This window comes from Blennius ocellaris (genome assembly GCF_963422515.1).
Source record: "Blennius ocellaris genome assembly, chromosome: 1".
Taxonomy (NCBI): domain Eukaryota; kingdom Metazoa; phylum Chordata; class Actinopteri; order Blenniiformes; family Blenniidae; genus Blennius; species Blennius ocellaris.
The window spans coordinates 26,991,942-27,019,065 of NC_137650.1; the positions used below are offsets into that span (position 1 = coordinate 26,991,942).

The 27,124-nt window shown below is 40.1% G+C and overlaps 1 protein-coding gene across 1 annotated transcript; it reads right to left on the reverse strand.

Annotated features, from left to right (window-relative positions):
• LOC308131233 (LIM domain only protein 7-like) lies at positions 1 to 26,585 on the reverse strand (the record flags this gene model as incomplete). The annotated part of the gene is made up of 30 exons (XM_080497884.1): positions 1 to 7; positions 78 to 266; positions 377 to 548; positions 1,713 to 1,765; positions 2,011 to 2,055; positions 2,204 to 2,367; positions 2,626 to 2,709; positions 2,817 to 2,924; positions 3,037 to 3,062; positions 4,426 to 4,485; positions 4,616 to 4,679; positions 4,800 to 4,954; positions 5,093 to 5,254; positions 5,907 to 6,021; positions 6,928 to 7,227; positions 8,394 to 8,638; positions 8,807 to 9,002; positions 9,239 to 9,422; positions 9,599 to 9,744; positions 10,544 to 10,712; positions 11,387 to 11,446; positions 12,720 to 13,055; positions 15,909 to 16,065; positions 16,604 to 16,769; positions 17,227 to 17,340; positions 20,210 to 20,240; positions 20,775 to 20,881; positions 22,339 to 22,408; positions 22,846 to 22,916; positions 26,517 to 26,585. The coding sequence occupies 30 exons, from the start codon at positions 26,583 to 26,585 to the stop codon at positions 1 to 3; spliced, it is 3,825 nt and encodes a 1,274-aa protein (XP_080354010.1).
• Positions 26,586 to 27,124: the final 539 nt, after the last annotated feature.

The following is a 27,124-nucleotide window of genomic DNA, read 5'->3' on the forward strand; positions in this document are numbered from 1 at the left end:
CTATAATCTACAATCGCATAAACAACAGAACACATGCACAAGACGGACCCGTTTTGAGATTCACACAAATTCTGTACCTGCCATGGTGAGAGGACTCCATGGATGTATTTCTCTGGGATAATATTGTTCCAGTGCTGTAACGGGAATAGGAGTTCCTACTTGGAGCACAGTAACCAGCAGCCGCCGAGTGTGGGCGAGAGTAGTTGAAGGTAGTGTTCAAGCTTGGGGAGCGACGCAGAGAATCCAGGTTATCCAGAGACTCATACCTGAAGATAAGATGCCACAGGAAAGACAACAGCAGAATGAGGTATAACACTAAAACTGATAAATAGCTTGCTCGAGTGTAGCAAGTCCAAAAAGAGAGGCGGAAATCTACCTCTTCATGGGAATGCCAGTATGGACGGGCTCTTTGTAAAAGCTGCTGCTGCGCTTGCGTATCCAGCTGTTGTCGGTCAAAAGCTGAGTCCTTTTCTTCATCTCCTCCAAAATGTGCTGCCTATCTTCCTCGGCCTTGGATATTTGCTGCCCTTTACTTTTCCTTTGATCACCTAGACAAATCAGAACTCCTGGGGTTAACCCAGCATATCTCCAGAGGAGGTGTACTACAAAGCAAATATAACATTCAGACTCTCTTAGAGCTATGGGTATAACAAAGCCAGTTAGTAAATGTCTTTGCTAACTAGGCCTTTAACTTTTATTGTCTCATGATGGGGCAGAGCCGCTAATTCGTATGTGATCCCGCAGTCATAACTATTTTACTTGAGATGTGAGAATAAAAAGTGATCCCTGCAGGTACACTGGGTGCGAGAAAAAGCCCATCATTACATTTGCCAAGGTAAAATGTGAACGATAAGATTGACACCTGCAAATTCAAAATGAGTATATACACATATCTTAGTTCAAGTTGGTTATTGAGAAGCTGTCCTTTTCCGCTTGCCAATAAATAAATATATTACGATGTGTACAAGAGTCTGATGAGGCCAGTCTGACATCATTAGAATGAGGGAAAATATTTTTTTAAGTTTTTACTTGCGGGTAGTGTTGCAGTCTACTCGTGTTGTGAGCTGAAGTGACAATCAGAATGTATAGGAAACACTGTTGGGAATTGTGTTAGTAATGACAAGCTCTGGGCCATTAATCAAATATGTATTCAGCCTGATAAACGCATCCTCTGTTTAAACTATGTGAGCCATTGCAAACAGTGGCAGTCTGCTCACAAAAGTGAAGTTCTCAGATCTTCATAAAATGACTCAAGGTCACGCACACTGTGCAGCTTGGTTTGATGCACAATGCAACGATGGTCTTAACCAATCGCTCAAGAGGTGAGTCCCTATGATATAAACTATATTTATAGATGTGTTCTTCATTGAGTGTTCTCAAACTGCTCATTATCTGCATGTTTTTTTTTTCTTTTTTCCCCAATGACGTTCAGTTAGCGTTGGATCCACCCACGGTTTATACAGCTTTACCAAACTCAGGGTTGCAGTGGGCTGGAGCAGATAACAGCACAGTGAGAAAGCAGGTTACACTCTGGACAGGCTGCGAGTCCATCACAGGGTGTTTGAGATGTCTCTCATCTCGAACATCAACTGGTTTGCAGCAGGTTATGTGCCCACTTTCCCATAGTGAAATGGCCTGGATTCATTGCTAGCCCACTAATCTATTTGTCATACACCTCTCAGTACTGACAGGTTAAAAACTGGATAACTAACCTCTTGTCTGCTTGTGGGCATCAGCCAACACTGAAGTAGAAAGAGATTTTGCCCTGCAAGAGAGAGACAGTGCACAAACCATTATTTTTCAATCCGAGTTAGGTATTCACATGTTTTGTAGCCTCGGCACCACAGGCCTTGTGAGTTATTCTTTCACAGAAGGAATAAAAATCTATACTTGATGCCTGCTAGAGAAAACCAATCACCATTATTCCTTATAAATGATTAGGAGAAATGTTCTGTGGGCTGAAATCATACAGATAGTCTGTAAATAAGAAGTGGCTGAGCTGGATCTGACCTGTGTGCAGGGGACAGCTGAGTGAAACCGCAGGAGGTGTCAGCCCTGAGGTGCAGTGTCAGAAGCAATAAGGCCCAGTGAAAGAAACAAGATTCACAGCAGCAAAGAGAGAAAGTGGTTTAGGAAATTTCTCAAATCAGAATGTGAATACCCTGCAGATTTATGTAGATCAGACGAATAAGGACACACTTACCAGCCACCCTGCACTCCTTGCACATTACTTGAGGATGTTACTCTGGTTGTGTTCAGTTCTTCCCCATCAGGGCTCTGCTTTTCTCTGCTTTTCATCGACTGTCCATTTATACAGAGCTGGGAATTGACATGTCTCCCGTTGTCAGTTATCTCCAAAGTGCTCTGCTAGACAGTATGGTAAACAAGTTCATGAAAAAAGAAAGGTTTTATGTTTTCATTAATACTAATCATTAAAACTGGATTTATCAATTACAAAAATGTGTAAAATGGAACTGTTGAGTAAACATACTGACTAAACATTGCTTTCTTAGTATCCAGTGGGATTTGTTTATACAAGAGTTAAAGATGGACAGAAAAAAAACCCCTTGAGAATTATTTATGACCAAACAGTTATTAACTCTAAAAATAGATGAAACGTATTACCCCCAACTTTCTGCCATCCATTGCTTCCTGTTGAGCTCTCTGCCACTCTGCCTCCAGCCTCTCCTGATCCCGCTGGTATTGCTCCTGAAAATACATAGAAAAGCATTTTGCAAACACTCGTATATTGCACTGAAAATCACCAGTACTTCTGTGGGATGTTTTGTGTTGGAGGGACAGGAAAACATCTTCACCTGCAGGAGGCGCTCCTGTTCTTCTTGCCACTTCTCCTGCCGCATGCGATCCTTCTCTTGGTCCCACGACCAGCTGGATGAGGAGGGGCTGAGGGAAGGCACCTGGAGCTGGAAATGTACAGATCGTCACCCCAAAAATGGATAATCATGACATACACACGCATAACTCCTGTGTTGACATCTATGAAACAACTTTGGATCGAGAGTTATGGTGACTTACATCAGATATTGCAGATTCTGAGCCTCCTGTGGGAGAGAATAATCCATCAGAGAATAAAGAATATCATAACTACTGAAATGATTAAGCTGTGGCTAATAAATATGACTCATACACCACAAAAGACTGGGGACACATTAAAAGACTGGGAGTTAACTGTATTGCTAAAATGCACCGAGTGGATGATCTATTTTTGTATCGTGTACTGCATTTCATAATTTTTTCCCAGTGTCTCACTCTCATATCACACCAGATAAAAATTGAAAGACAAAACACTTCATACTTTATCCCAATGACCCTGACAAATTGAATGTACTACCCACAAAAGTAGTGTTTTCTTTTAGCCGCAACAGTCCTGCAAGGAGCCCTTGGATCTCAAACATTCACTGCAGACAAATTCCAGGCATATAATTGTGCTGTAAGACGTGAATGCTGAAATTTAACTGGATTAAATACCTCGTCACAGCGATCAAAAATTATCACTGCTGGCCAGCTGGGCCCGACCATAGATCAGGTTCAGCAAGCCTGTTTGTGAAACTGTTCTCTCAATGTATCCCCATCCTACCGATGCTGCACAGCAAACACTCCAAAAGAAACTGCAAGCACGCACTGGCAAACAAAAACAAGTATGTATGCATTGTATGACAAACACAAATCTGCTTTGTTTGCCTGCTCATGATGCTCCACAACAAACAGCGCAGTTTCAAACTCGAGCATCTAGCATGCTGCTCAAAATAAACAAAAGCTGTACACAGTGCAAACATTTACCACACAAGTACACCCATGAGCTGAATCCTGCAGAGCCTGAAGAGAGAAGCCATTGTAACACACACATCAGGCTCATTAACAGCCACAAAAGAATGTCTTACCAATCAGTCACTGTGCCACAAAGCGATTATTGAAAAGTTACTAATCAAACATTACAACCCATTAACATAAAGATTGAGTAATACGAGAGTAAACTGGAAAAGTATCGCACACATGGCATTATGTTTGGCCTATAATCTGATTAATACGGACATGATCATGACTGTTAACTCTGATTGCAAAGCAGCACCAAGCATTGCACAAAGAAGAGCTGTGCCTTTCCTCAATCTGTAGAACTTTTCAGTGGATTTCAATAGAGAAGCTGTATAATCCTTAATTTCAAGGGAATGTTATAAGTGGATGTGCATAAGGTTAATCTATGAATCAAAAACTGCCTGTAGGTGTGAATGTGAAATTGTCTCTTTCACTGAGATGAATTTGCAGCCCGTCTCTTGCTCCAGTACATTGTGACACCAAGTTGGATGAAGCTGCATAGAAGATTAGTGGATGAATACTCAATTAAGTGAAGCAGCAGCGACAAACAAAACTGTCACATACGCAGCCAAGGTCAAGCTGGTGTTTTACCTTTCTTTTCAAAAAACTCTGCTCTCCTTTTTTCATTTTTCTGAGTGATACTAATAAACTCTATGTGGAAAAAGTGAACACATAGGTTGTCAAATTGCAAGAATACACATTATATTCAAGCAGTGTTTTAAAGAAAATGTTTGCCAAAACTTTTTCAATATTGCAGCTATTATAGACTGCCTGTTATTACCTTTACTTCTAGCTGTCCTGGGGTTGTCAGAAAGCACTCCACTCATGACCTCACCCTGTATTACCTACAGGAAAGGAAAGAACACACAATTTAACCTGCACTAGTCAGGGAAAAAAAATAAAAAGGTTTTGAGCATCCATTTTTTTTATAAAATGAAGTTTTGACTGGCTGAAAGTTTGCTCACATCGTCTTTTGGAGCATTGCATTTGGACACTTTTGCATATGCTGCCTCACAATGATCAGGGCATCCTATCAGAACAGGGGCAGCAGCAGTCAGATTGAGCGTCAGCAGGCTCCGGCCTGGCTGGCTGTGATGATTCTCCTCGCAGGCGTTCCAATCTAGTGCAAAACACAGCCACAAAAACAAAACTCACTGTGAACTAATATTTGTCAGCACCGTCAAAAAACTCAAGGTCAATCCATCCCAGTTGGTTTACAAGAGATGGTACAGACAAACGTTTTGGCTTGTAATCATACCCTTGTAGCCATAGCGTCTAATGTCCATGGCCAGTTCGCCAGTTTGCAACGCAGACGCCATTTTATCCGTCCACTGGCTGTAGCTCATGTGTGCCACCAAAACGCCATCAACAGCCACAATCTCATCGTTCACACACAGCCGGCAGAGCTCCGCGGGACTGCCTGAGGGAGGAGAGGAAAATGAAGAGAGATGACAGTGAGGACAACATAAACAGGTAACAGCTTCAGGAGGTATTTGCTTAATCCACAGCAGGACGGTGTTCCAAATTGAAAAGTGGGCCAGTAAGCCAAAACTACGTGGCAGTGAGTAAGTGACACCGCGCTCCCTCCTCATGAATAATTCATAGTTGACTTTTAAAATCACTGGCTACATTTTAGCAATTATGGGGAACTTGTGTTGCGAAAAAAAGGGAGCACAATATTAATATAACTTTTTGACTTTATAATCAATGCAGTAAGAATTAAAAAACAATTTTTCCAAAATTCTCTTCATCTTTGTATAGAAATGACTTCAATAGTACAACCCTCCCACTCAACATTTTTTCTATCAACAAAGCAACTCATTATTTTGCACCTCTTTAGTGTGAATGAAATGTGACTGGCAGCCTTTTTTTCTATGAACAGTCTGTTTTTTTTTCTTTTCTTTTTTCAACAGGACATTCACTCAAAGTACAATCACAATGTTGCTTTTCCTTGGATTTCCGTCACATTGTCGATATTCAAAGACCTGAGCTTAAGGTCATTTCACCAAAAGGATCCTGCATTTACACGAAAATTGAACCCTGGATGATCCATAGTTTTTCAGAAATCTTACCAGGTGTGATGGATTTGACTCTTGCCCCTGTGGAGTCCCAGTGAGTTTGAAAACCAAAGTCTGGTATGCTGTTGGGTTTGAGTGCAAGGCTGACTCGCAGATCACAGTCATCCACCTGAAACGCACACATACACAGACACACACGGGTAAAGCTGACACCCAGTGATCCAATGTCTTGTGCTTCCTGGTGGAAATTAGACACTTGAGGCTCATGCTACACAAATGCAGTACAGGATACACTGAATTACCAGTTCAGTAGTTGTTGACGCCAAGTTACATAAAGGCTTTTACTTTTAGCATATAATCGTGTTGTATTTTAAGGTGTTTGACCTTCCTACAGCACACTAAAATGAGGTGGACGCATTATTAACCAGACAAAAACAGAGCAACACACACACACACACCATGTTTGGAACAAGTGCGTTTTAAAGGCCCCAACCTCCCACAGAGATTTTCATTCTTGAGCTAATTACATTAATTAGATTCGGGTAAGGTGCAAATTACCATTAATGGTGCTCTTCGAGGAAGTATTTTACTCAGTCAGTGTCTCCAAATCTAACAACACAACTTTCCGAATGGCATGCTGGCTTGTTGAAGTGTTTCAACCAAAAGTCACATATCAGAGGACCAATAATCCATAGTGTCCAAAAGGTGTGTGAACAGCACAAGAACAATGAAAGTAGCTCACCAAAGTAGAATGCAATGGTCACTTACCCTTTTTCTTGCCGTGACAAGCTAAAATGTTTTTGGTGATAAAACATTTCATAGTGCAATTGTTTCATCTGATCAACTGACTAATCAACTGATTGCAAATGATGAAAAAAATATTTTAATGGGAGCTATTTCTTACTACATTAGAGGTTATTAGGGTTGAGCTCATTCACATCAGTAAGCCTTCAAAGTTCATAACATCTCAGGAAGGGCAGCACACGACTGATCCATGTTTTATTTTACACGTTTAGTGGTGGATCTTGTCAAAAGGTGCATCAATCTTTAAATTGGAAAAAAAAAATCTGTGTACCTTTTCAGGATCAGTGCTTCCATTCGATGAAGACAAGCTTTTGTTGCGGTGGTGCTGCAGGTTTGAATAGGGCTGAGGCAGTAGGTGGGGTTGAGCAGGTTGAAAGGACACCTGGGTGGAGGGACTGGCACCACTCCCCTGCTCTGTGCTAAGCTGCTTTGCCTGGTGGGTATTCCTCTGTCTAACAGAGGACTGCTGGCTTATAAGGTAGACTGTCGCAGTTTGTCTCTTAGGTGCTGAATTGCTGGGTGAGGAATCTCGTTTCTCAGTGTTTAAGAGCAGACCCTGGTTATCATCCACCTGCAGATGAACAAAAACATGGGCCATTTAGAGGGACAGTAAAAATACATTTGGCTGAACATTAGACCTCGCAGCACTGATGTAGGACAGCTGGGTGTTGACTGCCTATAACTAGCAGACCGGTGTGATAATGGAAGTGTGCAATCTTGTACTGGGTTCAAAATGTTCACACTGGTACAGCAGGAATTCAATTATTAATGAGGGCGATCATGAAAAGAGTAACACAGGCTTGTTCCCATATAGTACACACATGATAAGGATACATGCCCACTCACACACACACTAAATTCTTTCATTACACTAACTGGAGCTGAATCAGCTCCCTTAACAAGTCCCTGCGCACTTTTCCTAAGACTAAACTGCCATTCAGCCAGAACTGAAACAGTCCTGATGGGGAGAGAAGAAAATCAGCAGGTTAAAAGGTCCGTCTCTGAAGCGCAACATCTTGTGGAATACATTTCTAACTTTAACTGTAGCGGCGCAGACCTGTCGACTGTTTGCCATTGTCCAGCCATTAATCCCCGTCAGTGTAGTCAAAAGACCCTGGAGAGCGCCTTGATTTCAAAATTGGATTTGAAACAGAATCTTAAACCTGAATGAATTATAGTTTGAAAAGCAACAGTATTTCAACTTTTTTTTCTTTCTGACAGCAGCAGAGAGGAAGGATGGCAGCTACTACGGACTGTTAACCTCACTGTTGCCCTTACTCCTTCAGCATGATAACCATGAAGTCAGCATCAATTTTAAGAAATCAAAAGCACAAGTAGACAATCTAAAATGTGACTCAATCACAAGAACAAGCTTTATTAGGTTAATATTGTTCCTGGAACCGAGGCAAGATATGAACAGATACATTCTGAAAGTAGGACAGATATCAGGTCGCTGTCTGATGCCTCCAATTTTCTCATTCTATTCCCCAATAAAGAAAGCCGCCACCTGTTAAGGGTAGGGTTTGCAGCGGCCTTTTTCCCCCCCTTCAAAATAAGTTTTACCTCGTCACTATGTGCAAAGCTTGGTCATGTAGGATTGTTGAGGTACAGACAGTACCATGTTATAATAATTCCTATATAAATAGAACTGGATTTATGTTTTTAAATTGAGACTTGCTGTGCAAACAGCAATTCATTCACCGAGGACATATTCTCAAGGGAAACCATTGAACTCACATGGCACAGTCTTGGTAGTGAGGACATCTTGGACTGCTTGGTCACAAAGGGTCTTGCTGTGATTGCCGAGGCGAGAAGGGACGAGCCGTCAGAGCGCCGGTAACCGCGGGGAAGGCTGGCTGAGCCTGACCACGGACAAGCTCCAGACATGTACTTGTAGACACTTGCAGCTTGCTTGGTTTTAGTCTTCACTGCTGCTGAATCAGAGTGTGACATCTCTAGGGCATTAGCGTCACGCTTATTAGCTGCATCGGGACCCACATCCCGAATTTTCACTTTTGAATCTACACACATCGACCGTTTCTCATGACTTGACAGTAATACGGTAGAATTCTTGATACCAGTTGCTTTTGTGGTGTCATTTGGTTTTATGGTTGTTATAAAAGTGGAGATTTGGCTGATGAAAACATTGCCTGGCTTGGTCAGTTCAGAAGTGGACTGGGGAGTGGTGGGGCTGTCCTGGACTCGGACTTGGTCTCCAGAGCTGAAATGGCAGTCCAGAGAAGGAGTTGTAATTCTGTCTCCATCTGAAGCCAGGGAAGCGAAGTGGGTCTCCTCTCGCCAGATGTTCCCACCATCAGAGGGAGGCATGGCTCCAAGTGATGAGCCCTGAAAGAAAATAGGTTGACACCAGCAGCCAATTTGTGAAGCACCATGTCACACTGTAAAAACAAAACATTTTGTTCACACCTTGCACACCTGCACTTGTACCCGAGAAAGCTTTCAAGTTATCATTCATGTGGCCTTTCTGACCGCAATTATCGCAAAGTAGCAAAAAGCATTCATAATGGTCAGACGGGGGGGGGGGGGGGGGGGAACCCAAACATACATAACTGTAAACTTACCCAAGTGTGGGCTGAGTTATGGTGACTAAGTGGAGCTGAGGGGCTGGAAGCTGCCTCAGTGGCGCAGCAGCGGGTCAGCGGAGCGCGAGTGTGTGGCCGCAGATCAGAGCTTAAGGATTTTGATGGAGGAGAGGCGGAGTAAGGCTGAGAGGCAACGTTATGCTTCCGTGGCGACTGTTGGTCTCTGGGGATGAAACAGATGGGGAGTCGGTGTAAAAAAACGAAGCAGAAAACATGAGGTGAGAAGGTGTGCGTCATATTGGGATTCACCAAGTTATTAAGCAAGATCTGCAATTCCTCATTTACATTTTATGTGAATACTAGTAAACAGCTCTTGACAGTGCAAGCTTCCCAGTGTACCTCTTCACCAATCCATGTTGCGCTACATCCATCTCATAGTTCACGGCCCCATTAGTCATCTGGTTAATGACATGCTCCCTGTCTTGTGATTTCATACGAAGGTCACCCTTGGTGCTCCTGCGGCGATTCTTCCACTTTGTGAAGTCCTAACAAAACAAAAAAGTACAACAAGGATGGACTTCTGCGCATTTTTGCTGACTAATTCAAGATCATTTCCCCTGCATGGAACAGTTGTTTGAGTCCAAATGTTACTTCTTGAGAAAAGTAATAAAATTCTACCCTGTTATAATAGAAAACTATTATTTAGCAGGTCCTTTGATAATTTTCATACTACAAGAGTTTTGTTAAACTGTGGTCCTGTAAGGCCACTGAGCTGCATGTTTTATACGTCTTCCTTTTTGAACATACAAATCCAACTAATCTATCATGGAATTCTGCAAAAAGGCCATTGGCTGGATGCCCATTACGTATGCATGCATGCATTATTGGAAGAGGGCAACATCTAAAACAGGCCTCCAGGCCCTCCATGACGAAGCATTGATACAAGTCTATTAAGTATTTATTTTGTGAAATTATAAATTTCCAGTCTCATTGGGCTAAAGGAGGCCTAAAATATTGACCGTTTCATTTTATTTCATCTGGGATAAATCCCCCATCGATACAAGTCTTACTTGTGCAATGCTGAACCAACAAATGTGGTCACCTGATTTTGTTCGAGACTACAATTGACAAACTAACAATAAAGCCCAACAAACTTTGGAGATCCCTGAAACAATCTTAGCATTTAAAATTAACCTTCTACCCTCTAAAAGTTCTACAATAAATAAGAATTTGAAGTAAAAATGTCCTGTCCTAAAGAAAGCAGTTCTGGGTAGCCTTGGAACGGGTAGTAAATAGACCTTGTGAGACTTCTGCCAACCTTTTTGTTTTTAGGGCATGACTTACATCCTGCCACTGTGCTTCACCATCCTTGGCAGCAATGAAACACTTCCTTTTGTTTTCTTGACTCCACTGTCTTGCCAGGCCAGGGTGCTGGCCCTCATCGTAAACTGTGGTTCCATCAGAGGCTTTACGCACAGGGTATACCATCGGGATGTCATTGAGGGATTTGCTCCTGGTTCAGATAGACCAAAAAAAAAAAAAAAAAAGGCAGGACACTGAAACAGTGAAGGATATACAGAGCAAATGACACTTTTGAGCACCACGTAGCACAACAAGCACAATTAATTGTGCTGGAGCACAGCAATCCAGCATGCACAAGCACATGGACATACCAGACAGTTACATCGCAGCATGTCACAAACGCAACAGACAGCTCGGGCCAGAGTATTGCCAGCTGTAACACAGCACATTCTGCATTCACACAACAGAATCCTTAGCCAAGTGCAAGCAGGAGAGTCATGCAATGCAGCACTGTAACTGGCAACAGATGTTGCTGTCTAGATAACACAGCAACCATCACTTGAAACAAGTACGAGCACTGCTGTAGGCAACAGAGGATGTCAGACGTGACACCGGAGTAACTTAGAGCAGCACTTAGCAAGCAGTATTTCAGAAATGTGACAATTTGAAAGGAGAGACCAAGACTGCGATTACAAGCCATCTTGTATGGTATCATAAATCCAACTGTCATGTCTTTGCCGAGAAATGCAATATTGACGAGTTTTTTCTACCATTTGTAGTATTCAATTACATTGAAAGCAAACAAAAGCAGCGATAAAGTAGATACAGTCAAAGCTGTATTTAATGTTTTTGCACCAACATTGTACTTGAAACTTCAGGACTTACCAAATCCAGCCAGGATTGACCTGAAGCGGTCTCTCAGGTCTGACTTGGATTTGACATGGTCTACAGAACCAGACAAACAGACACGAAGACTGATAAACGCCTTCGGATAAAAATGCACCTGGTTTAACAAAAGGACCCAGGGGGTGAACCAAAGGGGGAACGCCCAGCATGACCACAGCCTGGAGTATAAAATGCAATATTAGAAACACACATTAAGGTCCACAGCTGAATGACGCACTGATCACACAACAAGAAATATGTTTAAAAACATTTGCAAAATGCAAATTATTACACACAGTAACTCACACCAATAATCAAATGCTTTATTTTTCAACACAAATGCAGTTTTTAAAGTCAGGCAGCAAACTGAGAAACACAGTTGGCACACAAGGCATAGTGAGCAACATGATTTTGTTATGGCTACAAAAGTCGAACAGCACATGACTCATGTTTAAACATTATGAACAAATGAATCACTCAGCGTGATGCCATCAAAACCTCCACACAATAGCATTATGAAAAGCTGTGAGAATAAATGCAAACAAAATATAATGCTTTGGAAAATATCAGTCAAGGTAGAAATCAAAAGCTTTTATCCAATAACTTAAAACAGTTGAGAAACATGAAATTTGCAAACTACCACTTCACAAGCTAAAATGGCATCTAAAGCAGGCATCAACAACACAGTGTGCAGATTTTCACATCAGGAGGCGATGTTCAGCCAGAGAAGGTTTTCTCGAAATGGTTCTGAAGCTCTACAGATGTGGTCGACGTATTTTCCTCCGCCGAGGTCACGTCCCAAGAAAACACGTCGGCAACAGCCAAAGCTTTCCGACTACAGTGATAGAGAGACAACAAAAGATGCATTTGACGACTGTCTTGCTCCTGATCATATGATGTTATAGAACAAATATATTAATTGAAAGATGTGTTCAGTGGTTTTAGTTTCTTGCATATTACTGCTTGCCAATCCCCTGTGCTAAGCAAACAAGGATTTATTTTGCAGTTTAATTAAGATGGTTTTATATACTACTATATAACACTATAGCCAAAAGCACTGCTGAATAATTTACCATGCCATAGCAGTTTAAGCTTTATTACAAAAACATCTGGCATTTCAGATGTACAGATTAGCAGTTAAGTCAAACTGAAGCCCACACGCTATCCAACAGCTACCTTGATCAGTTTTTTTTTAAGTAAAGCGTGAACAGAATCTGAAATTAGGCAGAATACACATTGCAGTTTCCATTTTGCATTAGTTATTAGTAAACCTGGCTTCGCACTTGCATTGTTACTCCTGCTTTACATTAGAGCGGGGAAAAGAACAACAAACCTTAGGTTAAGCATTTTACGATACCAGGGTCGTGTCTGGGAGCCGAGGTAGATCCTGCGGACACGAGTCTCCTCTTCAGGCGTCCATTGTTGTGGTAAGAAACGGTCATAGTTGGTGTTGGTAGAGGTTCGATGATGGGTCTGTTGAACCCGTCGGAAATACAAATCATCCAGGACAGGATCTGGATCGGAATAATCCTCTTCTGAGTCTTCCTCAGAAGACGTTTGCTGGAAAAGCTCTTCGTCAATGACGTGCTCATCAGGAGACACAGTGAGGTACGGTTCAGGAGACAAAGGGGCATCTACAGTGCTGCAGTAAAGAGTAGTACAGCTGTGTCTGTAGTGATGACCAAATACTTTGGAACACAAAAATTACAACTTTCAAGCATTCACAGTATTTTGTAATTAAAACTTTTTTTTTATTTTTAAAGTTTGGGTTAAACAATGCTTTCAATATCCCAAATGGTTGGGGCGATGTGTAAAAAACAATGAAGCCTCAAACCCAATAAACACTTGTGGGATTGGGCATGCTGTTCATACTAGAGTGACAAAACTCACCACGCAGGCTGACCTGCAGAAGATTCCCATTAAAGAATCAGGTGTAATCCCATAGTGTCCACCCAGGCTTGAACACCATGAGGAACTGTCAAGGTGCTAACAATAAATTGCAGAATATGACTCGTTTCTTCCACCTAGGATTGAAAATGCTAGCTATAGTGTTTTCTGGAGTCTTGTTAGATCTATTGATTAAAGATATTCCAGTTCAGACTCTTCTACTGTGAACTCATACAGATGTGATGGCTGTACTCCAGCATTGTCAGGCTTAATGATTCAAGACCCAACTCCAAATAAGACCTTGGTTAAATCTGAATATTCACTCCTTTCTTCTTTCCTATCCACTTTTCCTTTACCGTGGAAACGTTTAGTGGCGGCCATGATAAGGAAGGTTTGAATTGTCAATAAGCGAAGGAAAGGAGACTCAATGCTTCCTTTAGAACCTCCTTTAGCCTAGGAAACACTGATGCATCCTTTATCAAAGGAGACAAGATAATGCTGCCCGCGAATTCCTTGCAGCGACAACATTTAAAAAGGACCAACTCATCCAAGCGTTCAGAGAAACTCACGATGACTCAAAGCAGATCATGTTATGTTACCAATGCATTAATATGCCTTGAACAACTTTAGATAATCAAAAACCCATATCCCAACTAGGAATGTCATGTGGATGTTGTTAAACAAACAGGGTTTTTGTGCAGCCCATTTTCAGCTTGATTTAGTTATTTATTCACCCAGTAGCCTCTTTCTTTGATTTCAATTCAAACATTGTGATATTTGAGATTATATCAGTGGTTAGAGCCACAGGGGAAAGTGTTAGAAATGCACTTTTTGTAGTCTATTTTTGGAAATTCATAGTTTTTTCATCACGGCTGACATCACCAACTTGCCTCACCGTTGGATTATTCTCACGTCACCAAGTTGCAGTGCAGTCCTGCGGTCACAACAACATGAACGCCTTTAGGAAAACTAACACCTTTCCTTAACCCTGTGATGTCATCCACGTGGTTCAGGAAAAGTAGATAGGAAAGGAGAAAGGAGGGACTATTCGTATATACCCATTGTCTTGATGTGAGCATTGTAAATGATGAAATAAAAAATGAAGGTTGGAGAATAATCAAAGGTTTCCCAGTAGCTGAAGCCTGAGGCACCAATACAATTGCAGAGTATTAAGAGATGCAAGCTTTAAAACGCTGGACAACCAGCTGAGTTGTTCCTTTTCTATTCAGTCTGCGACATGGCTTTTGCAACAATGTAGATTGAAGCAATGTTCCTCATCACGAGACCATAGCTACAATAATTTCTATAGTCTTTTCCACAGGTTGGAGACTTTGAGTATAAAAGCAGAATTTTACAGTGGCAATTGACAAGTTAATTGCTAATCAACTTAAATAAATCACTTGCAGAATGCTTCACCGGCATTCAACAAAAACACATTTGCAAGTCCTGTTTATATTTAAATTTTACATATCCTCCCAACATTTTTGGAATGTGGATTGTGAATCTCGGAGCAGGAAAGTTGTTGAAAACAGGGATGAGTAATGACACAGTAAAGCAGAGCATAGAGCACAGCAGCCATGTTAAAATGATTACTGCCAAGGCCTCAAGTCCTTACACAATGTGCCTTTTTTTTGTATAAAATAAAAGTTTGTGTGCCTTCTTAGGAACTTCAGACCCAAGGGTAAAGGTCTGTGTGAATGATAATTTCAACAATTTCTCAAGACTTTGTCATGAATCACCAGAAACACTCACTTGGGCTACTATGGCAACATAAATTCAAATGAATAAACTCTGGGATGATAACAACAGCCCGAATAGCTGAGAAATGGTCGTATTGACTTACTATAAATGTGTGATTGTGAGAAGTGTCTCATCCACTCGATTTTGATATCTCAACCCAAAAAGTACAATAAAGCAGAGAAATTCAGCATTGCAGATTTATACTCGTCATTGGGGGGTAGCCCACTATACGTGTGCATTATGAGCATTCAGTCATTCACCCAGATGTGAAAAAAGCAGCTTCTCAATATAGTCAAACACATAGCAATATTGATTAACTGTCAGATATTAAAAGTTGTTTTCAAAAAAGGGCCAGAAGCACTCACTCACTGTTCATTTGACAACCATACAGCCATAAAATCAAAAATATACCCAGTCATCCACTCAGGGTTAAGACATTTTTCATGCTTGTGGGGCAGTTCTGCTGTCTTAGACTCAAGTTCACTTCTCGGGTCCACTTTACTTTGCACTCATATTTCACAGTAAGTTGAGAGTATAAGACGATAAGAAAAACTAATGCTGGACAGTTGTTGTTGTTGAGGTCTATATCCCCATGGAACAACTCCCATGGACATGCTGTATACCAGACTAAATGCAAATCATACCATTTTGGATCACTGTGGTATCATTTTTAGTTGCCAGCAACTCACCAGCAGCTTATAGGCTGCCTTCCTTCTGTCAAAACAGAAGGAAGAAGGTCTTCATTGTACACATCGGTCACAATGCTTACCCCAATCGAAATTACACAAAAACAGATTAATGTTAAGCAGTAAAAGTAAACACCTACACCAATTTTAGATCAGTGTTAGTAAAGCTGTGTTCACTCAGGGAACAGCACAATATGTATTTCGATTACCTGGAAAGTGGACTTGCGCAGGTGCTAATCTTCTTCTCCTCCCGAGCCTGTTTACTTCGAAGAAGTGGAGTTGGGATCCGGCCGTTGTTTTGATGGGCTGTTTGCTGCGTGCTCTCCATCTTGAACACCTGCTCAGCTTCTGCGTCACTTCCACAACCTGTGGACAATTAACATAAAAAGCACCTTGAGGAAATTAGATTAAAGAAAAAAAATCAACTCTCAGCTTGAAGAATTAAATAGGTTGTGTCAAAGAGGATCAAGAAGCCTTTACTGGGGTGTCTTCACACAACTAATCTGCTCGAGAGCATCAGGCCAACTATTTCAGCCTCTCCCATCACACACACTTTATCACCAGAGTGTGGAACTTGCCACAATCCATCACTGACGTCCACTGAGGCAGGAACAGACGCGATGACCAATGACTTGTTCATCCAATAAAAATAGAATAAGTGTAACAACATGGCTATAGAAGAAATCCCTTTACAGTAACTTATGAATTGGCAAGTGGGTAAATGTTTAAGGAAAATGATGTGCATCACTTCAGCTAGATGTTTTTTGTTACGTCAGCAATGGGTTTACTACTATCCATTAGTCATCGCATAAGCTGCTGTAGTGTAAACACACTTTAAGGTTGAACACAGAGGCAAAGAAAGCTTCTCACTTAAGAATTGGTTGAGACTGACTCACAAACATACCGTCATTGTTTGGGTGGGGCATCCGAGTGTCCAGAGACCCTGTGCAGTCCGTAGAGTTTTCCCTCTTATAGCCCAGTCTCAAGTGTTGACACTCATCTCTCTCCGCACACTGGCACCCTCTGTACCCACCGTCTTTCACCAACATATTACAGCCATCTTCCAGAGCCTGTATTCACAAAGAGTTTGCTCTTAACAGTAGTCAAAAGTAAATTGAACATTTCAGTCCCTGAATATGTTTGCAAAGGACAGTTCAACATGTCCTCTTACCAAAACAAACAATCACTTCAAGAAGAAAGATTCCCTAAATTAAAGTTGTTTATTGAGGCAATACATAACCCCAAATGTGACTTCCCAGAACTATCAGTTATATTTGAAAAGGGAAAATAAAGTATATTTTTCCCCCAATGTTCCAACATGTTTTCAAAGTTAAAGGCATCAATCAGATGCACTGATGGGAAGGAAATCATGCCAGTGTCGAATAACAGCATCTTTGTGAATATGGAGCAGAAGTATTCAATCATGTTTTTGATGATTGTCCACAATATAAATGATTGGAAGAAACAGGTGATCATATTTCACAACTTCTACATTTCATCTGTTAAAAGCCAAGAAGAGCATCTCACCTTCGACAAAGCCAACCCCAACAGCCCCTCGAAAGCTTTCAATTTAAGCTGCGGACCGCTGTAAAACGTGTCCAGATAAGCCTTGCGACCCAACCAGTAGATTGTGATCAGGACCTGGGAACAAGTCGACAAAAATATTCACCTCACAATGACTTCAATCCCTTTTCTGCTCCAAAGACTGCCGAATGTTTCGAGTAAATGAATGCTAGCTGTCAACTTCAAACCAACAATATAAGCTGAAGTAAAGAACAGAAAAAAAAATCTGAGCATCATGCACAAGAAAGACTTGCGAAGTGGAGGCGCACAAGACAGCTTTAGACACCTCTCGTGGTACACGATATACAACAGAAACACACTTGACAACCATTAGTAAAGATACTGAGAAAAAGACATGAGAAATATGAGTCTTTACAAGTCAAAATCATTTTAACGCCAGTAGGATGGATGCAAATTCCTAATTTGCCCTGACGCAAGAAAGACGTTTCTGACAGGCTTTGTACATGGCAGCCTGTGTTACAGAGGGACAATGTAGAATACCGTTTATGTGCCGCAAAGATCCTGTGTGAGGAAACTAATCCCCCACAGAGCATTTAGTTGACTACATAATTTGGAGTAAATGAAAAATATATATTTTAGCTTCTGCATGGATTTATCTGCAGATTCAAGTGTTCACCAAGACAAATTTTATGGTAAATGGCATAATGCGAGAAAAAAAAAAATTGCTTATTGATTTTGGTTGACAAGTGAAACAATAGGCTGGTTTCATAAATGTGGAAAAAAAAGTATTTGCATATATAATTTACATTTGCAAACAGACAATGTGCAAACCATTTCCAACTTAAATGTTTGATGCATTTTTTTTTTTAAACCAAATGCAGACGAGTTTTAGCTATTGAGAAAATAAGTCAATAAATAAATGACAGGCATGACTAAACAATAATTGGATAACCTCTCTCTCATATGAATTCAATTTAGAAAAATGATTCTCTACTTTATTTGAACTGGGTTTTGTAACATCGATATTCATTGTATGAAGTGTTTCAGTTTATCTAGTTGGAGGAAAGCTTGAAAATGCTGCCATTCAATAGATGCAAATTGACCCTAATTGGTTAACTCAAAGAAAAATGCTCCACCCAGTTCAATGAGAGAGTGTCCTAACAAACGGCCTCATTACCGAGCCCATGTTATCAGCTATTGTGCGATTCAAATGAGGCTTCCCAAATAGCCACATAACCCCATAACCATTGAAACATGTGAAATGCCAGCAGTGCACACAACCGTGGACACATACAGTGCTGACATGTTCCACATTCATTACACACAAATGTGATGCAGGGGGAAATAGATTTACAGATCTGGTTTAAAGAACACATATGAAACTGCTCATTAAGACACTAACAACTAGGGGGTATGACCTCGAAGTGAGTAATTAAGAGACAAGAAAAAAAAAAAACATGCCTCAACCACACAATCTGAATGAGCCTTGACGATGTCAGATTAAGCATTTTGAATATTTATTCTCGGAGCCAAAACTACAGAGAAACATGTGCAAAGGAACTAAAAAAAAAAACCAAACTTAATTGCAGAAAATCTAGCTTCAATGACTAGAATGCCTCGAAAAGACACATTGGAGCGTCACGCAACAGTCTGATGGCAATCCCTCATCCACAGTGACATGTTTGAACTTTGAATTAAATTATATCTTAACTGCAATTGTGGATTTAAGCGCTTCCAAAAGCTTTTTTCAGTAGAATTTAGATAAGGAACTATAGCTGTCCACTGTTAAAAAAAAAGAGTCCATCTTTTCTCTTTTGTACTGCTCGGTGTACGCTTTGGCCAGTTGCCCTGCTGAATGACCCCGAGACCTTCTGTTTAAAGCTAGTTTCCGCAACGATCAGCAGTACATCAAGTTCCTAAATGTCCATCATGTTCAGATTTCATCATTACAGAGATGCATTTAATGACTCGAAAGGCATGACAGAAATACAGAAATATATGACAGTTCTATAGTAGTATGCATTACTCCATTACTAACACACTGATACAGTAAACTTTTACAGAGAGATAAATCTAAAACTCTACGGCATAGTCTGTGGCCCATCTCTTAAGAGCCAAGAATACTCCACAAAAAGACATTTGCTCACTCACATCAATTAAGTGATTGGTCATAAATAAGTTTTAGTTCATGCCGGACTGGAACCCAAAACAGTAGGTAAACCTCATGGTCATCGGATATGCTGCATAGTTTTGCGTGAGTTTATATACACTTCAGCTGGAAGGATATGGGCACATAATGCATAAAGTGCATTTATAATTGTTTGTGTGTGTGTGTATATATATATATATATATATATATATATATATATATATATATATATATAAAGTTTGAAAAAAAGCCTTTGCAAAGTTTTAACACTTTTCTCACAAAGTTAGAGTTTAATGACAGTAAAACATTTTATTAACGAGCATATTGGTGGGGAATTTTAATATCTTTTGGAATAACATGCAGCCTGTAAGGTACAGCAGAAATTATTTGATACCATTTCTAATGCTCAGACAGTTTGGCTATCATTACTTTATTGGAAATTGAACCAATCCCCAAATAGAAATAAATTATAAAGGCTCATGTGAAGCTTGAAATAAAGCAAAACAAGTACAAGTTTGAAAAACAGATTTCAATCAATTAAACAGGTGTTAAATATTGTGGGATGCTTTTGTGTTTGTATTGTTTACTTCGCTGAAATAACAGTCTGTTCTTATATGCTGTACTTCATGAACTGGAGTGCCAATAATTCTGACAGAAAACACTGAACATACTTGCCATTTTGCATTATTGACAGCACTAATAGGCCCTTTCCAAGTGAAGTGGACCAAGATGTCGCTGCCTTTGATGTTTTGTAAAGCTTTGTCTGACCATGACAAGTAAATATATAGGAGAGGAAAAAGAAATATGGGCAGATTATGAAACCGATGGTACACTTACATTTTTAAGACGTCTGCTGCTTTCATCGCGCCTAAAATAGCAGTAAAGATAGAGTTAAGCATTTGAATAGAATTGTGAGGTACTTCTTGTTACTACTTTCCGCATCAATAAAATGCAATAAATTACTGTCCAGTCAAATGAAATAGAGAGCTGTTAAGCAAAAAAGAAAGTGACATCTCAAGTCTCCTCATTTGCTGTTGCTCGGTAATCAGCATTCATCCAGTTTTATGGGAAATAGACTGCTCATATGAAGCGGACACTTGTCAGGCGATGCTCAAACTAATCAATGCAAATCAGCTCATTCATATTCAACATCACTTTTTTTTTTTTTTTTTTTTTTTTTTTTTAAATCACAGATACCAAATGATACTTCTTTTAAAAGCGCTATTGACAGCCAACACAAAATATCTTGCAATGCATTCCAGTATACATTTATTATTTCACCCAATGATGCATCGTTGTACAGAACTGAAATCATTAAAATCTCCTCAGCAGCTATCGACAGGCGCATGGTATTTGCACATGATTTTGTAGGTTCACTCCTGCTTGTGGAAGTTAACTTTACCTCACTGTGGCACGTGTTGACAGGTCCTGCAGGTCGCCTGAATGAAAGAGCTGAGAGTCATTCAGTCCCAGTTTCTCGCAGCCCATTAGGAAAACGTTGATGTTATCCTGCAAGATCCCAGGAATATCCAATAAAAAGGAGGTGAACTGTGCAGAATGTGCAAAAAATACTAGCCGATATTGTCTTTGAGATCAACTGGGGTCAGGTTGGCTATTAAAACATTTGAATGGCATTGCATCCAAGAAACATAGATCTTTTTAAATGCATTATAATGGAGGCAGGTAACAGTTATAGACTTATCAATACAGTAATTATTTATTGGCCTGGTGTTTGGCCCAGAGTCAGCAGATTTTATCAACTACACTCAAACATTGATTTCAAGAATCGACTTGGTTGGCTGTTCAGACATCACACTTTGTCAACATGAGCTGCTGTGCACCGTCTGTCACATTGAGCAGTTTCCTGTGTTAGCAGAAAGGTGAGCACTCTTATAACCATCTACTGCTATAAATAATAGCAGGTAGCAGTGGTTCTCATTCAGAAGTAGCGTGCATGTGCAGGCGCTTGATTTTATATACCTGCGGCTATGGAAGTGATTGGAACACCTGAATTCAATGATTTGGATAGTTGAGCAAATACTTTTGGTAATATAGTGTACGTTAAAGCTTTGCTGTAGCGTAAACACTAAAAACAAGGCTGTGGTCAGGTTAATTTATCCTGACAATATTAAACTGCACGATGTCCTGGTCAGAAGACTACAGCAACTTCTGAAATTTTTTGAATAATTTCCGATACTCTGAATGTGTATGGACTGGTGGGGTAATTATTGTTTGAACAGCCCGTGCTGAAATTTGACTGAACCACAACCTATAATTATTTTAACTTGAAAGTGATACATTATTTGATCATTTTTCATTATACATCATAGATCAAATCATGCAAAAATATAATTGCCTGAAATCTTACAAAAGTCATAGTGGTTAATAGTCTTGAAGTTTTGAAGCGAAGGGAAAATCATTCTGCATTTAGTTAAGAGGCTAGAAAAATCAATAATGACCGATACAAGTGGAGTGTATTGGATTTAACTCAACAAATTAGAGCATGCAAAACCAACAGTTTGGCTCTACAGGATGTCACAGGTACCTGATGATTTTTTTTAAACCACATCTGCATCTCACATCCCACATGATCAACACAACTCTTGGATCTGTAGTTGGGCTCAGTGCATTTATTAGCCCCCAAAGGGAGATTGGGATTGATCCCTTCTTGCCCTTGCTTTAGGCGATTTGGACAATTATACTTGTATGGAATCATTGAAAAACAGCCTGAAGCCAAGAAAATCTTCATTTGCATTGATGGCCAATAAGCGTAACACCAAAAAGCTACACATATTCAGTAGTTGGAAACGTTGCTTCAGACTCGGTCTTTAGCAACTGTCTCTCTGTGCCTTCAACAGGAAACCACACATGATGTCAAACTTCCTGGCTGGAGGTGCCTTTTGTATTTCTTAACCTATATTTATTAGATGCATACATACAGACAGGCGAGAGGTCTCAACACTCACCAGGCCAGCAATGGGAGTAGAAAGCCTGTTGACTCTCTTGATGATTCCAGGTTTCAACTGGTTGATCAGGCTGCAAGTTACAATACATTAGCAAAAGTAAATATAACCGTCAAGCAGTTCACACCTCAGCACCAGGGTATAGATTCCTGAATAATGAGACATTTAATCAATTTCAAATCAATTAAATTTTAAAAAAGGAATAAACTTTGATATCAGATGAAAAATGAAGTAAATCTTCCAAGGCCAGTCTTTAACTTTATGCCTTTTTCCCACATGCCTCAGCTTTGAAGGTCGTGCATGTCTTTAGTAGCCAATAACCGCTTACAAGAACCAGAACAAATACATAATAGATCTTCTTTACAAATCATGGAATTTTCCTCCACACATGTGAGTAAATAACTGAACAATGTGCACAGTGGAGCTCTGTGTGCAACCGCTTTGGACAAACAAATGGAACAAATATGAGCAACTTCAATAACAAGAAAATAGGTGGGCATCATAACTCACTCGCAAAGCAGGACTCCATTCTCCAAGGCGGCACGGAAGTCATTGCAACCAAAGGATTTTCCAGTCACTTCCTAAATAGAAAAAAGGATACGTTTTCCATTTAAACATGCATAGAATGCATAATTTTACAAAGGATATTTATCGTTTTGGAGGTGATGCCATCATATCCATCTCCAATATTAAAGAAAACAAAAAAAACAACCACATCTTTGCTCACAATAAACTCTGCAACTTCAATGTGACCTTATGCAACTAAATGTTCATTTTCATGCATGTGTTGCATTTTCATAGACGTTTTCTGCAATAATATAAAGCTCAGGTACTGTGATGATGCATTTAAGTGGATGGACTATAAATGCAGACAGTCAGAGAAATATGAGTCACATTAATTTGATAATGGCAAATAAAGAAGGGATTTAATGCTACAGTCAATACAACAGCCCATTATATTGACCTGGGTCACACATTATGTTTTTAGCATGTATGCCAACGAGTAAGCTCATTTTGACCACTCTCAGATAGCAGTCAGTGTCTACAGCAAGTTTGACAACCAATTAAAAGTCGTTTCACAGAGGCCATGCAAAATAATAGGACATGTGAAAATCATATTTTAACAAATTGAAAGGCTTGGTCACAGTCACCAGTAAGCAGAATAAACACAACTAAAGGATCGGCTACCACAAGGCACATTCAGACACTTTGTAAACCAATGTCCTGTATCAGTTTATATTTATCAAAGAGTAACCAGAAAAAATGTTTTAAATATGAAAGAAATTCCAGACAGGGATTTTCCAATTGTGAGCAGCAAACTTCTGATGGGTGCTAAAAGGTGAATTCCAATAAATTCACAAAAGGTTTGAAATACTCAATCTTGAAGTAGTGTTTGGAATTGATCAGTTTAAATTTTCATTTCACCAAGACATTTTCTCTTCTTAAAGTTTGTTTTCCATTGGAAGGTGCGTCACCCAATGACCTTAAACTACACTTTCAACAAAACAACTGATGTACTGTACATGACAGACCTGATGCATTGTGACTTGAGAGTCCAATCAGCATCAAAGTTGTGATGAACCTCAAACAAATATCCCATTTAAATCTTTGTGCTTGCATCAATATGCACTTGATTTCCATTAACCCACATCTAAATTGAATCATTCGGTATCAGTTCAGGGAAATGCATCTTGGGCTCATATTTTCATTGTGAATATTGGGGTTGGCTGGGCCCCGGAAGACTTTATGATTTTCAAGTATGACTTTCAATTTTGTGTTCGAGGTTGTCCACCACCAAGAACTATCAAGTTTGTCAAATGCAATATCTTACTCTTCACAGATCTTCAATCAATGCTGGGTATTTTATAGAATAAATGATTTACATATTCCAATGGTATGTCAACATTACAAACTGGATGAGGTACACACAAAATGTGTCCTAAAATAATCTGTTGGTGATTTACAGTTTTGACGTGAAGTAATGAAAAAAGTTCACATATTACAGGGCCATTTGCACAGATCTCAAAGTATCTGAACAACTGAGGAACAAGTTGTTCTATTATGTGCTTCTGGCAATGCACACACTGAGTCGTCCAGGGCCACATCATGGGGAAACAAATATAAATATGGTGAAAATTAAGAAAAACATAGTGGTGGATGAAACTAATTAAAAGAATCCTTATGTCCACATTGGACAATGTTCCTTTTTAGTAGTTGTCATCAACTATAAAACAAATTAAGAGAACTCGATACCATTGAGATTCTTTTACTTCAAGTACAGACTAACAAGCTCCGCCATAAAAGAAAATCATTAAAATGCATCTACAATTTAAAGTAACCATAATATATATATATATATATATATATATATATACGTATGTGTGTATGTATTCAAAAGGTGCTTCTTGTCAAAACAAAAACAACATAAGTGAAATTATTTTTACATGGCAAGAGCAAGCTCTGTAATGAGGACATAAAAATGAGACTGTTAAGGTTTGGGCTCATAACTAACAGTAGGGCCCCAAAAGGCTATTCTTCTCACTAATTAGTCCCCCCAGGAATCCACAATCACAATTCCTTTTTAGTAGAAGTGGGCATCGGGCAGAGATGCTTCTCGGTGGAATCAGACAAACAAAGCAGCGCAAGGTTAACACAATAAACCATAATATGGTTGTTACTGTAATATATGCTCTGTTCTGTCGCAGCAACCTTTAATTGGTCATTTCGATAAACAACAGTCCCAAAGACAGCACAGATTAAATAAATCGGCTCTGACTTGCAAACTTCTCTTGACTGCTTCATTTTTCAAAAACTGAGTTTGCCAAAGCTGAAACAGATGAATATTATTTTTTAAAGTATAGTTATGGGATTCAGCCATCCCTTGCAGCCAATAGAAGTTTTAATTTTTAAGACGCATCGACTTGATTCATGTGCAACAAACTGAACAAACATCTGGGTTCCACCTGTGAAATGTGTAGATTTAAAGTTCACTGGGGTCACACAAAAATAATCTGAAGACGAGTCAGTGATGGAAGCAAATCTTTTTTGCTTTGCTGATTTTTTGTTTTTGCTGATTGTCTCTTTGTAAAACAGTGATGAGTACCATTCAAGACCAGGAGAACACCGGCTGAAAAAAAGTTGGACAGCACTGCATCTCTTTCACCAGAAACTAAATTGCCCAGCTTACATAATGGAGGGGAGGCTGATCCAATATTTTTCTTTCCCGGAGTCCAGTAGGCATTGAGCAAACAGTTGCATGTAATTGCTGCTGCAAGTGTGCTAATGATAAATAGGAACAATTCATGGATGGTTGAATATACGGGAGCTTATTATCCGGCAACCTGTAGCAGGAGGCATTAGTGTGAACACATCCCCATTGTGATTTGAGAGTGGAGGACACAATTTAAAAGGCAGTCTGCCTTGCTGCACGCCTGTCAAACACACACATATCTCTCATGCCTGCTCACCCATTCTTTCATCCGCCGGTGCAAGAAAACAGACGGGTAAAATTGGCACGGGCTTCCTGCCAAGAGAGCTCTGGACAAAATTCTCATAATGATCTACTCAAACACAAGTGACATTAATGGTCCCATTTAGATTTGGTCGTCACTCAGTGCCCACAGTCTACAAGTTTTATTCATTGCTTATGATTTAAGGATCACTACTTGTGCAGTACTTGGACAGGAAGAGACTGAGACAGCCTAGAAGCTGCAAATGCTTGAAAACCACATCCTCCACAATGCAAGCATGGCAAAGCCTGCCCGCCTACCTTACTTGCCAAGAGCTGGTGAAAAGCCATCACATCATGAACTGCTTTCTATTCATTTTGAGTCCCCCCATAAATGTTTGCATCCTGGAGTCAAATTATTCTTATCTGAACAGGGACAGAGAGTTTTCAGACGGGGGTTTTATTTTCTGTCAGGAGACAAACTAACCCCGAGTCTTATCAAGGTGTATTTTGCATTTTAAGCCAAAGATATGCTTGTAGAGCAGGCAGGCACAGGAAGTTCAAAAGTGCTGAGCCAGAACATATTAAAAGTAGCACACAAAAGTTTGTGTGTTGACACGTAATATTGACACTCTCCAGTAATACAAACAAAACAGCAATAATGAGCAGAAATCATCTGTGAGGAAATTGGGGGGGGGGGGTTATTGTAAATATTTAAAATGTGAAGTACTACCTCGATCCAGCGTTGAGCCTCGGTGAAAGCGTGTGTGCAGCTGACAGTGGTCTGCTGGCGCCACTCCATCTCAATCCCCTCAATAATAAGCAATGGGCGCAACTACAAGAAGAGCAGGCCACTCAGCAATTAGCGGCCACGGAGCTGCAATGCAGCAACAAACAGAGGAAATGCATTTAAACAATGTCAAGAGGACGGAAAAGGCAGTGGAGAAATGAACGTATGGCTCCTTGTTGAATCGCCTTCCGATGCGCGAGGCTGCTCACCAACGATTCTCTTCAGCTAATTGCCCTGCAGAGTTGCAGACTTTCACCAGCAGACGAGGCACCACCTCTGCACTGACCTCCCATCGCTGACATCGTCGGGTGAAATAGAGACGCGGGTCTCCGCCCACCACAAAACTCTCAGCAAAGTTCAGGAGGTGAAGTGAAGTGAAGTGTCAATGATTCACAATCCCCCTGCAGGCCGTTTGGAGAATCGCACGGTGGACATAGTCTTGATAAAAGTCTGGGTCAGAAGATCTATCAACAGGTAAAGCCAAGTAAAGATGGTTCAGCCCTTTAAAAAAATTAAATTAAACCCACGTGCAGTTTAATGCATTTCGATAG